Raw genomic sequence first — 13,039 nt, 5'->3', positions numbered from 1 at the left:
CTCTTTCTCTTCTGACATTTCCCCCACTGCATATATATGCTTAAACCTCTCCTACCATAAAGCAAACAAAACTAATACATTTCCCTAGACATAATGTCTCTCTCTTGCCACTGTCCTATTTGTCCCTTTCCCTTCACAGCCAAGCGTCTTGAAGGATAGTTTAAACTATTTCTACCACCCCTCCAAATTCACTACTTAACCTTCTACAATCCAGATTTTGCCTGCAAACACAAAACTACTCTCTCGAAAATACAGATGACTTTTCAACCGAAAATTCATTCAGAATTTACTAGGCCTGTCAATTTAATATTGACATTCTTAATCTTAAAATGCTTGCCTCTTGGCTTCAGTAACGTTAGTCTTTCTTGGTGTTCTACGTTTCTGGACCTTTCTTCGCAGTCTGTGTGATGTGAGAAAAGCCTCTACACACGGTGTAGCAGTGCAAAGTACAGGCTCTGTCTTAGTCAGCTCAGGCTGCTGTAACAGAAATTTATTTTCTCACAGTTCTGGAAGCTGGCAGTCTGAGACCAGGGTGCCAGCACACTTGAGTTCCAGCAAGAGCCTCTCCCTGGACTGCAGAAGACCGCCTTCTCACTGTGTCCCCACATGCAAGAGACACATGGTGTTTCTGCCTCTTCTCACAAGGGCACCAGGTCCCTCGGATCAGGCACCTATCCTGATGACCCCACTTAACCTTGATCACCTCATTTAACCTTAATCACCTCCTTAAAAGTCTTACCAGTCCATAGCAGCAAAAAAAGTGAAATTTTAAGTAAAGTATGATAAACTTGAATGTTATGTAACAACTGCGCAAGAATAAGAACTCTAAAGCGACAAAGAAAACGGATATCACAAGAAAATATCAGGATACAAAATTTTATATAAATATGTAAACATATGCATATGAAATAAAAAGGAATATATCATAATCATAACAGGAGTGATGTTCAAGTAAGAGTTTATTTCTAAACTCTTTGTTAGACAATTCGAAAAATAAATTTTTAAAGAAAGAATATATAAACAAAAAGCTTCAATTGGAAAAAAAATCACAAAGAACAATTCCAAATCTGACTTTCTACGTCTGTTTCCTGCTTACATCATTGCCATCTGTATTAACTAGGATATAGGCTAAACTGCTGTAACAAAACCGAGAATGCAGTGGCTCAAATAAAAGAGGTTTATTTCCCTCTCACGTAAGAGTCCAGGGGCAGACAAGTGGTCTCAGGAAGGTGGGCAACTCTCCTCAGTCCAGAGACTGAGGTTCTTCCTCTCTTGTCCCACCACTGGAGGGGGCGCTGTCCTTGTCTGTATGACAGAAGCTGGCTCACCAATACCTCATTCATGGGGATGGGGAAAAAAGAATATGACAAACAAGGAGCTTTTTAATACAAATGTAGTTTACAAGTTGCACACATCACTTCCACTCCCATCCACTGGTCTAAACTTAGACATACGGCCTCATCTGACTACAAGGAGCCTAAGAAATACAGTTTCTATATAGGGGTTATGTGCCTAGCTAAATATGGGAGGTGGGAGTGCATCTTTCTTCCCACTCTGGAAGAGTTATCTCCTTTCTAAAGGGATAACGTAAAGCCCCATCCAGTTACTGGATTCAGCTCAAAGTCTAGGATTTGTGAGTGATGCACAACCTCTTCAACAGGTAACGATGTGGCTCCGTCCCAGCCCGGTGACCTACAAACTAACGGACAAGTAACCTTTGCTCTCCACCACCACCACCATCATACCCAATAGACAATGAAATGCAAATAAAATGAATTTAATTAAGTCTTCTATTCTGAAAAGAAAAGAATGGCAAATACATATTCTTAGCAATGACGAAATACTGCTGGACAGGAATGGCAAAGAATCCCCACTCTACCAGGGAAGCAAGTCCCTTGGTTAAACTTGTTCTGTTCTCTGGGGTGATCCCCTTTGTCAGTTCGTCTGATGGAGCGTGGTTCTGCCTCTGGAAGATTCTTTTTTTCCATTATGCTTTCTGGCCATATATGAAGTGGACACGAAAGAGTATGCACTCCAAAAAGGTAGCAAAGAGCTGGGGGTCAAGCAAATTTAGGGGTCAAGGGTTGCCTTAGGTGTCAAACAATGTCAAGCCATCCCAGGCTTTTGCAAGCCAAACTTATGGCATCTTTGACAACACAACCTTCTCAAAAATTCAATAGGTCTGTTTGCCTTCAGTCAGAGCCAAGTGAAAGTAACCGCAACCAAATATTTAGTCTGGTCATAGATATTAAACTTGTCATTTCTCCTCTTTTATTTGCTGGCCTCTGTGACAGATCGCTCTCTCTTTCCCTCGATTTAAGGTTAGCTACCTTGAGGTCATCTGATTTACAGGAGGATTATATCATCACACCCCATTTACATCAGAGTAGGCCATGTGATTTGAGATAGTCCTTCCTGCCTTGACTGATTTCAGCCTCAACAATTTCATTTGTTTTGGCCAATAAAATATGAACAAAATACATGCCACTCCAAGCAGTTGGTTCTGCCATGTCTCTTTTCCGTCTGCCATGGAATAGCAATGTCCCCCAAAGGCCTATTCCTTTGGCTTGAATAACAGAGCATGTGGAACAGAGCTACAGACATGTCACAAGTAGGAAATAAACCTCTGTTGTAGGGAACTGAGACTTTGTAACCAGAGCTTCACCCAGCTTAACTGATTGGTTCAGGTGGGAAGCTAAATCCTTAATTTGATCCTTGCCTGGACTGGCTTCCACTGTCAGCCAAGAAATTCTAATGAGACGTTCCTGAGGATGAATCTTACCTCTTGCTGTTTGAGAAGCAATTTTTCCAACCCTGTTAGTACTCCAAATTACTGTCCTTTCAGTCAATTCAGAGCACAAGCCATGGGCAGAGAGAAACTCCTTTAGCAAAGCACACTCCCTTCCAACTCTTATTGCAAACTAGCTAACCGTTCCCTTATCTCACACCCTCTTGCAGCTCCTTGCTAAAGCAGCAAGGAGTAGTGAACTCATTTTAGCAGTCTTTCTAACCACTTCCCTGGAGGTACGAACTAGATAGGCACATTGACTGCCTTCCAAGTTATCAGAGGTGACAGTTTCCCCTAAGGTTTTGCTGCAGCATAGTATAGGTCACCAGTTTTCTAGCCTATAACATAGTGCCCACTGCCTGTCGACCAACCACTCAGCCAGCGCCCTGCATTTTAGCTTTTCATTATGCAAACACCCCACTTCAAAACAACAGTTTCGGCATTATATGGGGTATGGGGTAAGCTGTTGTGACAAAATGATGTAAACTACAGTGGCTCAAAGAAGAAAGAAGTTGATTTTCTTCCTTAAAACAGTGGAGAGATAGGCAGGTGCTGGGAGGAGGAGGAGTAGTTGGTTCTGCTCCACAATGTCATCCAGGGACTAGGCTGATGAGGGATGGCTCTACTCTCCTCATCAAAGGACTCCTATCTCTGGGTTCAAGGCAGTGCTTGCCATTATACTTGTTGCCGCCTTCCAGTCAGTAGGAACAGGTCAAGCACCTTATCTTTAAGTAGATAAACCAGAAGTTGCACCTATCACTTTGGCTCACATCTAACTGGCCCAAACCTAACTGCATAGCCATACCTACAGGCAGGGGAAGTTGAAAAATACAGTCTCTAAGTGGGTAGCCACGTACTCAGCTAGACCAGAGGGGTCTAATACTACAAGACAGGAGGAAGAACTAGATACTGCACAATTATTAGCAGTCTGTGCCATACCTCACACAACCTATTCTCAATAGTTAGAGGATTTTTTTAAAAGCATATTTCAGACCGTGGCACTCTGTTCAAAACCTCTACTGGCTTCCTACTTCAATTAGCATAAAAACCAAAGTCTTCACCTGGCCTACAATCCCCATGCAATCTGTTCCCCTCATTACCTCTCTCACCTCATCTCCTAACACACTTCCCATAAAATAAACATCAAATGGATTAAACATCTAAATATGAAAGGTAATACTATGAAACTAATGAAAGAAAAAGGATAATACATCTGTGACCTTGAGTAATGAAAGATCTCAAAAGTATAAACAACATGGGGGAATTCTGATGGAATTGACTCCATCAAAATTAAAGACTGGTTATTCAACAAAGGACACTATATACAAAGTTAACAGACAGACAAAAGACTGGAAGAAAATGTTTATAACAACAACAACAAAAAAAAAGGGATATAGTAACTAGCATATGCCAAGAACTCTCTAGAAAAATAACAAGACAGAAAATTTGGTAAGAGACAGAAGTAGACAATTCACAGAAGAAAAGATCAAGTTGTCAGATAAAAATACAGGATGCCTCATGAAATTTGAATTAAAGATAAACAACGGAAAACATTTTAGTATAAGCATGTCCCAACTATTACATAGCATATACTTATACCATAAATTGTGGTGTTTATCTGAAATTCAAATTTAACAGAGTGTCCTGTATTTTTATTTGCTAAATCTGGCAACTGTAGGTGAAATCCATATGGCTAATAAGTAAATGAAAAGAAGCTCAGCCTCACTAGTAAATCACAGAATTGCAAATTAAACTATGAGGTACCATTTTATATCCATTATATCAGTAAAGCCTAGAAAATAAGGCTTTTACTGAACAGTAGTATATAACTCTTGGTTTTTTTCCATTTTACTACAAAAGACTACCTAACCTAAGATTCCTTCTTGATCATATCACTACGTAATAAAAGCTCAACTATTCACTGCACAGGCAGAGAGAAAAAACACATTTCAAATCTATTATTTCATATTATAGATAGCACAGAAATAATCCCAGTAACCATACGCAGGCATCACAGACAACTTTTTCCTGGAAAATTCAAGTACCTATTTAGCATAAATTTATAAAATTTAAATGCTGAGGATAAAAGCACTTGAGGATCATTTAGGAGTTAAACAACCACTCTTTCATAAACAATATCATAATATTCATTTTAATACTGGGTTAGTCTTAACCTCTTACAGTTAACTATCATAGCAGGTCAGAAACTTGGACTATAAACCAAAACAAGAATCAGGCTTCACGTCTTCAAAAAGCTCCCACATAAAAATGGTCTACCTAAAATGCAAATAAAGCTTTATCACTGAATAATAGCTATCTTGAAGTCAGCGAGGTGAGACACAAAAGCTCTGGGTTAAGAAATAGGGGCTGCATACAAACACACAGCACCCACTCTTTTTTAAATATTATGAGCTTATTTCATATGTAAATAAAGTATATGGAGTATTTTAAATAAAATTTCAACACAAAAAATAAAGTATACTAAAACTCATTTTGCCTTCCCTAACTTCTAAGACAAAGAATGCCCTCTGAGCTTCTTCTAACATCTCCATAGGAAAGTATTTTTAAAACTAAAATATTACTGTGAGAGATCAATTTAGAAAAGATCTACTTTTTGTCACAGTTCTGGTAAATAGTCATAAATAGTTCTTTATTTCATTCTAAAGAATAAAAATATTCTACAACAAATGTTAAACCAAAATACTTTATATAAATTGTACTATGATATAATAATTGTGGTAAAATGATTCACAGATACTCAAATGATTCAGACTACCTTATATAAAAGACATGCAATATAATCATTAAACTTCTAAAATGTTGGTAAGAATAATTGCTAGTTAATTTTCAAAAAGTAATCACTTCTAGATGTATCTCTAACTATAGCAAGAACAGTAAACTTTTAGATCTATAATTCAGTATTCATCAAGGCTAATTTTGGCAGGCATGTGATACAACACACTCCGACAAGACAGAAAAATAGACATAAAAGTAACACAGCTTCACCACAATGTTTAAAGCATTAAAGTATTTCCATAAATAACATATTACCTTTTTAACCACATATAAAAATAATCCTTGAAGCAGCCCGGGTCCCAAATATCATATAATCCTGAGACTGGTAGATAGAAAAAAAATGATATTCATTGCACTCATTTTTTTTCTAAGTTTCAGAAGAAAGGTAAAATCAAAACTGTTATATTAGCACAACTGCTAACATAAATGATTGACATAAATGTGGAAAATAAAAAGTACCTATTCTCCAACGTCAAGAAAGGAAAAGATTCTTCTTTGGCTCTTGTCCCAAGGTGGGAACAAGTAACCACAGAACTGGTTTTAAATATGCCCCAACCAATCAGCTTTAAACTCTACTCAACTTTTCCACTTAAGTACACAGCTGAGAAAGTTGGCCAATGAGCCGCTGCCCCTCTTCAGTACCCTGGCTCCTCAAAGCTGGCCAGTGCCTAAACTCCAAGTTTAAAGTCGGCCAATCTGTAACTCTCTCTCTTTTGAAAGAAGCCAATCCTAAAACTTCATGCTTCCTCAAAATCCTATCAAAGTACATCCCTGCCTGTTAGGAGGACTATATTCTGCAAGTATAGTTCTCCCTTGCTTAGAAAGTATGAAATTCAGCTTTGTTCCAGCCACACTTGTATGGTGGTCTCTTCCCTCAATAATACAATAAATATTACGGTTACTTTGATATTAGCATTTTTCTTCATGGAGCGAAGAAAAATATTTTTGTAACAATAATTCAGTTTTATGGAAAGTTGGGAATCTTCACCTCTTAAGTCTAATTATATTCCTTCTTGCCCAATACACAATTGCACTAACAAAGGTGTCCTTTTCCTTCTCTCAATCCCAGACCCACAATTTCATACTATCAATGGTCCAAATTCAGCTAATGGATGTATTATATGAAACATTAAAATTCCCAACTACTGAAACTTACATCAAGAATTGAATATCATCAAATAATCTTCAAACAAAATGATAACTGGTCAAATATCTAAGTAGATATTCTTTCTGATCTAATGGAAATGACAGTGTGGCTTGGTTTTATAAGATCTGAAAACCTAAATTCTAAATCCTATCTTTGAAACTGATTTATTGGGTAAACAGATAACCTCTTCTTAACTTTTCCAATCTAGAAAATAAAGTGACTATCATCAGCTCTGAGCACCTCACAAAAATGGTACACTCATTTAGAGTAAGACGAACTCTGTTTCAGAAAGGAAAATAAAAACCAACCATTATTTATCATTTTGTTTGTTGTTAAAGTCAATCAGTCAGGTTTAGGTCAGCATGGAGAAAAAGTAAGAGAAACAGCCTCACATTTGACATGAAAGATGGCTAAAGAGAGTAACATGGATTCTAATTAGAAAACTAGAATGAATGCGAGTCCTACCCCAAATGTAAATCCCTCTATTACGTTGGCAAAGTAATCACGCCAGGTGGGTGCCTCACCCAAGTACACTCAAACACAGCGGAAAGCCATCTCTCTGGACTGCTTTTGAACTTAGTGTTCTCAAAACATAAATTCTAAACAGCAAGTAATGCTACCTTATGGCTTATCAAAACTCAGTGAAGTTTCCACTCAAGTCCAATCAGAGTAGGATTACAAACAGTGAATTATGAATTGATTCAAGCGACAACATGAACATTTGACTAGGTGTTGAAGGAAACCAGAATATCACCCCAAAATATGCCACTTTGACATACTGGTTATTTTGAATTAAAGGTACTTAAGAAATAGCAGGTGCAAGGACACTCTGACTCTCATTTTTTCTTCCTGAAAGCAAGAGATAAAACTCCCACAGGAAAGGTACCCTCCCTGTACCAGGAGGAAGAAAGACATTCTTACCGCCAGAGATGGGAACTGGGGACTGAGAAATCTTGTTAAACTAACCCTTATATTCCCAGTTCCTAGTTCCTTAACTTCTTCATCATTTACTGCCCCTAGCCCAAACCCCTTTGTCTTGTCAAATCTTCACGAATTTGTTTCTTTGCCTAAAATGTATAAAAGCTTCCTGCTCTGGTCACTTCTTCGGCTCTTCATTCTCTTATGAAGGCTCCCATGTACATAAAAAAGTTTAATAAATGTGTATGTTTTTCTCCTGTTAATCTGTCCTATGTCACTTTAATTCTTAGGCCCAGCTAGAGAGTAAAGGAGGGGAGATGAGAATTTTCCCTCCCCTACAGTGTCAAGAGACCTACTTAGTTAGGTTAGGCATAGATTTGGTGAATTATCCAGAAACTGTCAAATTCACTAGAGAAGAATACCTAGAAAGGTAGCACAGCTCAGTGGCAATAATCAAAACTCTATTATGAATTGGGCGACCTTGAATAAGTTACTTAATATCTCTGAACCAGTTTCTTCATCTATAAAATAGAAATAATAACCCTATTTCATAGGACTGTAAGGAAGATTAAATGGGATAACAATAACTGGTAACTTTAAAAATGTCCTAAGCATCAAAACCTGAGTCCTAGATTTGCTTTTGTCACCAACTTGCTATAATACATATGGCAAGTCATTTGATCTAAGTCTGTTTCCTCATCTGTCAAATAGTGAGGGTAATGCATGTCCTACACATTTCATGGGGTGTTTATGATAATCACATACGAAAATTAATGTGAAAAGGATTTCTGAAATACATAAACAACCATGTAACTATGAGATAGTTAATTCAATATGTACAAAACTGAAGGGGATTCATATACCAAACCTGTTACAATCCAGGATTATATAATGCCTGGATTAAATTAGTTTTACTAAGAAAAAAAAATTCCATGGCTAAAAACAAACTGAAAACCCTAGACACATTGGCAACCAAAAGAAATCAAGGCTATTAGTTACAAGAATTATTTTCCATGCAATTCTAAGCAAGGAACCAAATTAGCTCAGATTTCCAACATACTAAAAGCAGTTCAACACAATCCTTTGTACAAGTTAGGTGTTTGCCACATACAACTACCACCTCAACATCTAAAGTATCAAAAAAAAAAGAAAAAGAAATATATATTTCAAGGTTTCGCAACAACAGTAGCACTGACATTTTGCACTACTTTTTTTGTCGGGGTTGTCCTATGCATTGTAGGATACTGAGGAGCATCCCTGGCCTCCACCAACTAGATGCCAGGAGCAATGACCCCTAGATGGTTTTGACAACCAAAAATGTCTCCAGACATTGCCAAAGGTCCTCAGGGTGAGCTGAGGTAAGGGACACAATCATCTCCAGTGGAGATCCACTGAGCTAAATCCATAGTACTCCATCCCAGTGTTTAGCTCACATTTCTCTCTCTATAGCTTGGTGGCTTAGAACGCAGCTTGAAACCAGCAGTTTTACAATATAAGTTTTGCAAATAGAACGCTGCCTATAGGACAGCAATATCTTAAGAAGAATTATAGGTATGGTGGGGAGTTATGGTTAAATCACCCTTTCCACCAACATGCTGTTCTTGCTTAAGCTTCTCTAAGAATTTTCTTCTTGGGTGTTCCTCTGGGGCGACAACTTGGTTAACTTATCACTAAAGGTTAGTCTCCACCCAGACTTACTAATTATTACTCATTAGTTTTTATGTGGGGGAAAAAAAAAAATCAAGCCTCATGATTTTAATTTCTAAGCAACTAATCTGAAATGAATCAAAATTAAGTGCTACATATCTATTTAAATATATTCAAACATTTACAATGTTAAGTAAAAGTACACAAACTAATATTCAGTTATTACTAATATATGATGTGTGTATATATGCATGTATATATATATACATATATAGATATAAGTTGAAAGTAATATGCAAAAATAAAAGAAACTACAAGAAGCAGAATTTTAAGAATTATATTTAATGCCCACTACATTCCATCACTGGGCTAGACACATGGTTTTCCACAAGAAACAATTTCCATATATTTACATTTGTACTCTTAACATAAAGTAGTTTTTAAATTTGCTTATGTAAATACAAATTTTAAAAGGAATTTGGATTTTATAAGTTATATAGGATGCTATATTTCATCTGGTCAGTGTTAGAAAGAGTGGCTTCTGTTGTCTTTAAACAGGAGGTCTTACCGTTCTGGCTCTGCTGCGAGCTATCTGACACAACTGAAGAACCATCAACCTGCCTTGCTAAGCCTGAACTTAAAAAAGTGACAAAGCCCCAGCAATCAACAGGCCATTTAAGATGCAATTCTACTTTACCATATCTAATGTTCTTAAGGAAGCTAACTGCAATTGTAGTATAAAGAAATATTAATCATTTCAACTCCATTAAATTTAGGAATGCCACAAGAGCAGATTTAAAATTTGTGAACTGCAAAATGGGATGGCTCATCTCTACATTTATATTGGTGGAGGGTTCCTGTTTAGAGTTATAGTGAACTTGGTCTTCAGATCAACTCTCCCACTGAAAGCTAAAAAAGCTAAATAAAATATAATTTCATATATTGTAGGGGCTGGCCCCGTGGCCGAGTGGTTAAGTTCGCGCGCTCCGCTGCAGGCGGCCCAGTGTTTCGTTGGTTCGAATCCTGGGCGCGGACATGGCACTGCTCGTCAGACCACGCTGAGGCAGCGTCCCACATGCCACAACGAGAAGGACCCACAACGAAATATACAACTATGTACCGGGGGGCTTTGGGGAGAAAAAGGAGAAAAATAAAATCTTTAAAAATATATATATATATAATTTCATATATTGTAAGAAAAAAACTCAGAAATTAACCATAAAATCTACAATGGTGTAATTTTATATAATGTTTTAATGGTTCGAGTTTGAAATACTCATGATAGGAAGTAATAAAATTGTGACAAATGTGCTAAGGTTGTAGTACATCCTGAAAGCGATCTACAGAAATAAGACACTTACTTTTGTGTATATAGTTCTAGTTTCTATGTTCCACATATAAGAAATGTAATCTATAATTCCACCTATGTCTATCTCGTCAGATCCCCTATGACAAAAAATGTATCTCAAAGAGATGATCAGCAGGGAAACTCAAACTTATCCGAATATGTGGAACTTTGGCGTGATACACTTCAACTGGTGGAAACCTGCCGAAATACTTCACACAGCCCCTCCATCACTCTGTTATGCAAGCTGCAACATTCAAGCCAACTCCCTTATTTCACTAGTGAGCCCTGTCAACACTGAGGTAATAGAACTGGAAAAACTCATCACTCTACAATGATATTCCAGCATCAAAACATATTTCATTTGGTAAAACTTCTATCGTTGCCAAACAAAACTAATGCAAATATAGTAAAATATGCAAGATTTGGGGTAATTCTTTTGTTGAAAAGGACTCTTAGGGAGCCTCAAATTCAGCCTGCAATTGCTTAGGCATTCTTTAGCTCCTTTCACCCTTTCATGCCCCATCCCTCGAGTATATGGGTGCAGGGGGCTGCAGGAGGCCAGAAGGAACTAATCAGCATGCATTTATGCACTCAGTCTACTATGCTTTTATTCCCACAGGTTCTTCCTCATACTCTGCTCCTCCAGGAAGAGCACTATGTTTTATTCATCTCTGAACTCCCAAAACCTAACCAAATGTCCTGCATATAAAGTCATCCCTAACATCCACTACACAGCAGGCACTGGATTAGGGACAAGATATAGAGAAATAAAAGACATACAGACTTCATCCTCATGGAACCTCATGGAAGGGGAGATACTGAATATTGGCTGAGTGAACAGAGTCAAGAAATGGAAGGCCAGTTAGCACAGCCCCACTGCCTGTGTTATTTTCTCCCACTGCCAACCAAGGCTTAGATGAGGAACAAAAGCAGGCTTTCTCTTCAGAACTATGAACGTGTCTCTCCAGCCCTGACCATTCCCCTGAGTTTCATATTCACCTATCCAACTGCCTACTCAACAAGTCCACTTGGAAGTAGTTACAGGGACTAATGCATGGACTCCAAAGCCAGACTGCTTGAGTCTGAAGCCCACTCACAAGTTGGAGGACTTCAGGTAAGTCACTTTTAACTTCTCTGTGCCTCCGTTGTCTCATTTGTGAAATGGGGACCATAACAGTTCCTAGCATATGCAACTGTTATATGGATTAGATGAATTAATATATGCAAAAGTGCCTAAAACCCTGCCTGGCACACAGCTTATGCTCACATAGTGCTTACTATCATTACTAGCACTATCACTTCTGTTACTTTAACAGGCATCTAAACCTTGTCCATGACAGAATTTGTGATTTTCTTCCCAAACCTCTCTCTCCCTTCTCAGTAAACAGCACCACTATTCTCCCAGTTGTTCCAGCCCAAAACCTAAGAAGTCATCACTTCTCCCTTTTCCTCACATTCCACATTCGTAAGGCCACACCAGCAGCTCTACCATCAAAAGTATATCATGAATTCCACCACTCACTATCATCTCTATAACTACCCCCGTTAGCTCAAGACCCTCCATTGCTCCCCCAGGGAACAGCAACAGCCTTCCAGCTCCCCATTTTCAATACACCCCACGTCATGACCCTACAATTCTTCATCCAATAAAACTGAAATCACATGCTGTTCCCCTGGTGTAAACCTTCAGAATATGTAGAATAGCATCTTACACCACAGCCTACAAGGGCCCCCACGTCTGCCTGGCCCCCCGACATCACGCGCCACCACTCTCCCCCTTCCTCGCTGTGTTCTAGACACTCTCACCCTGCGATGCCTTGTCCACCTCAGGCTTGTCTCCACCTCAAAGCATTGCTTCGTGCTGCTCCTGCTGCGAGGCGGTACCGTGTTGTCCTTTGGGGGCACTGACTGAAGTCAGACTGCCCAAATTCAAATACTGTCTCTACCACGTTTTAGCTGTGCAACCTTGAGCAAATTCTTAACCTTTCCGTGTGTCAGTTTCCTCATCAATAAAAATGGAGACTTTATACTTACCTCCTAGGGTGGCTGTAAAAATGCAATTTAGTGTTTAGAAGAGTGCATCACACACAGGAAGCTCCACTAATGTTTACTGCTGTTACTATTCCTGCCTGAAATGTTCTCGCCGCAGGCTCTTCCTCTCACTTCAACCGATTCAGGTGTCAGCTCCTTAGGAAGGCCCTCCCTGGGGGACCCTATCCAAGCCCACCTGCCCTGTTGCCCCACTGTCAGTCTCCTACCTTCCTCCACTTCACCGAGCTCATCACTATCTGAAATGATACCACCTACTCATTCTTTGTCGCCTATTTCCCCACAGGAACATGAGCTCCACTAGGCTGGAGACAAGTGTCTTATTTGCTCTTCTCTTCTAGTTCTG

General features: G+C 38.7%; 2 protein-coding genes across 19 annotated transcripts in view; one reads left to right on the top strand and one right to left on the bottom strand.

The window, feature by feature from the left end:
• ZNF438 (zinc finger protein 438) overlaps positions 1–13,039 on the bottom strand; it is a 185,993-nt gene that overhangs the window by 171,397 nt on the left and 1,557 nt on the right. The window contains exon 1 of one of the 18 annotated variants that reach the window (XM_070601760.1): positions 5,840–5,857. The exons of the other annotated variants lie outside the window; for them this stretch is intronic. The gene's annotated coding sequence lies outside the window, so the exon portion shown is untranslated. Of the gene's footprint in view, positions 1–5,839; positions 5,858–13,039 lie in introns of those variants that run through there. 18 annotated transcript variants of the gene reach the window in all.
• LOC103550660 (uncharacterized) overlaps positions 8,967–13,039 on the top strand; it is a 28,557-nt gene continuing 24,484 nt past the window's right edge. The window contains exons 1-2 of the mRNA XM_070600831.1: positions 8,967–9,007; positions 12,475–12,524. Coding sequence (XP_070456932.1) covers positions 8,967–9,007; positions 12,475–12,524 — 91 coding nt within the window. The remainder of the gene's footprint in view (positions 9,008–12,474; positions 12,525–13,039) is intronic.

This window comes from Equus przewalskii, chromosome 30 (genome assembly GCF_037783145.1).
Source record: "Equus przewalskii isolate Varuska chromosome 30, EquPr2, whole genome shotgun sequence".
Classification (NCBI taxonomy): domain Eukaryota; kingdom Metazoa; phylum Chordata; class Mammalia; order Perissodactyla; family Equidae; genus Equus; species Equus przewalskii.
The sequence above is the reverse complement of the archived record's forward strand: the minus strand, read 5'-3'. Positions and strand labels throughout refer to the sequence as shown.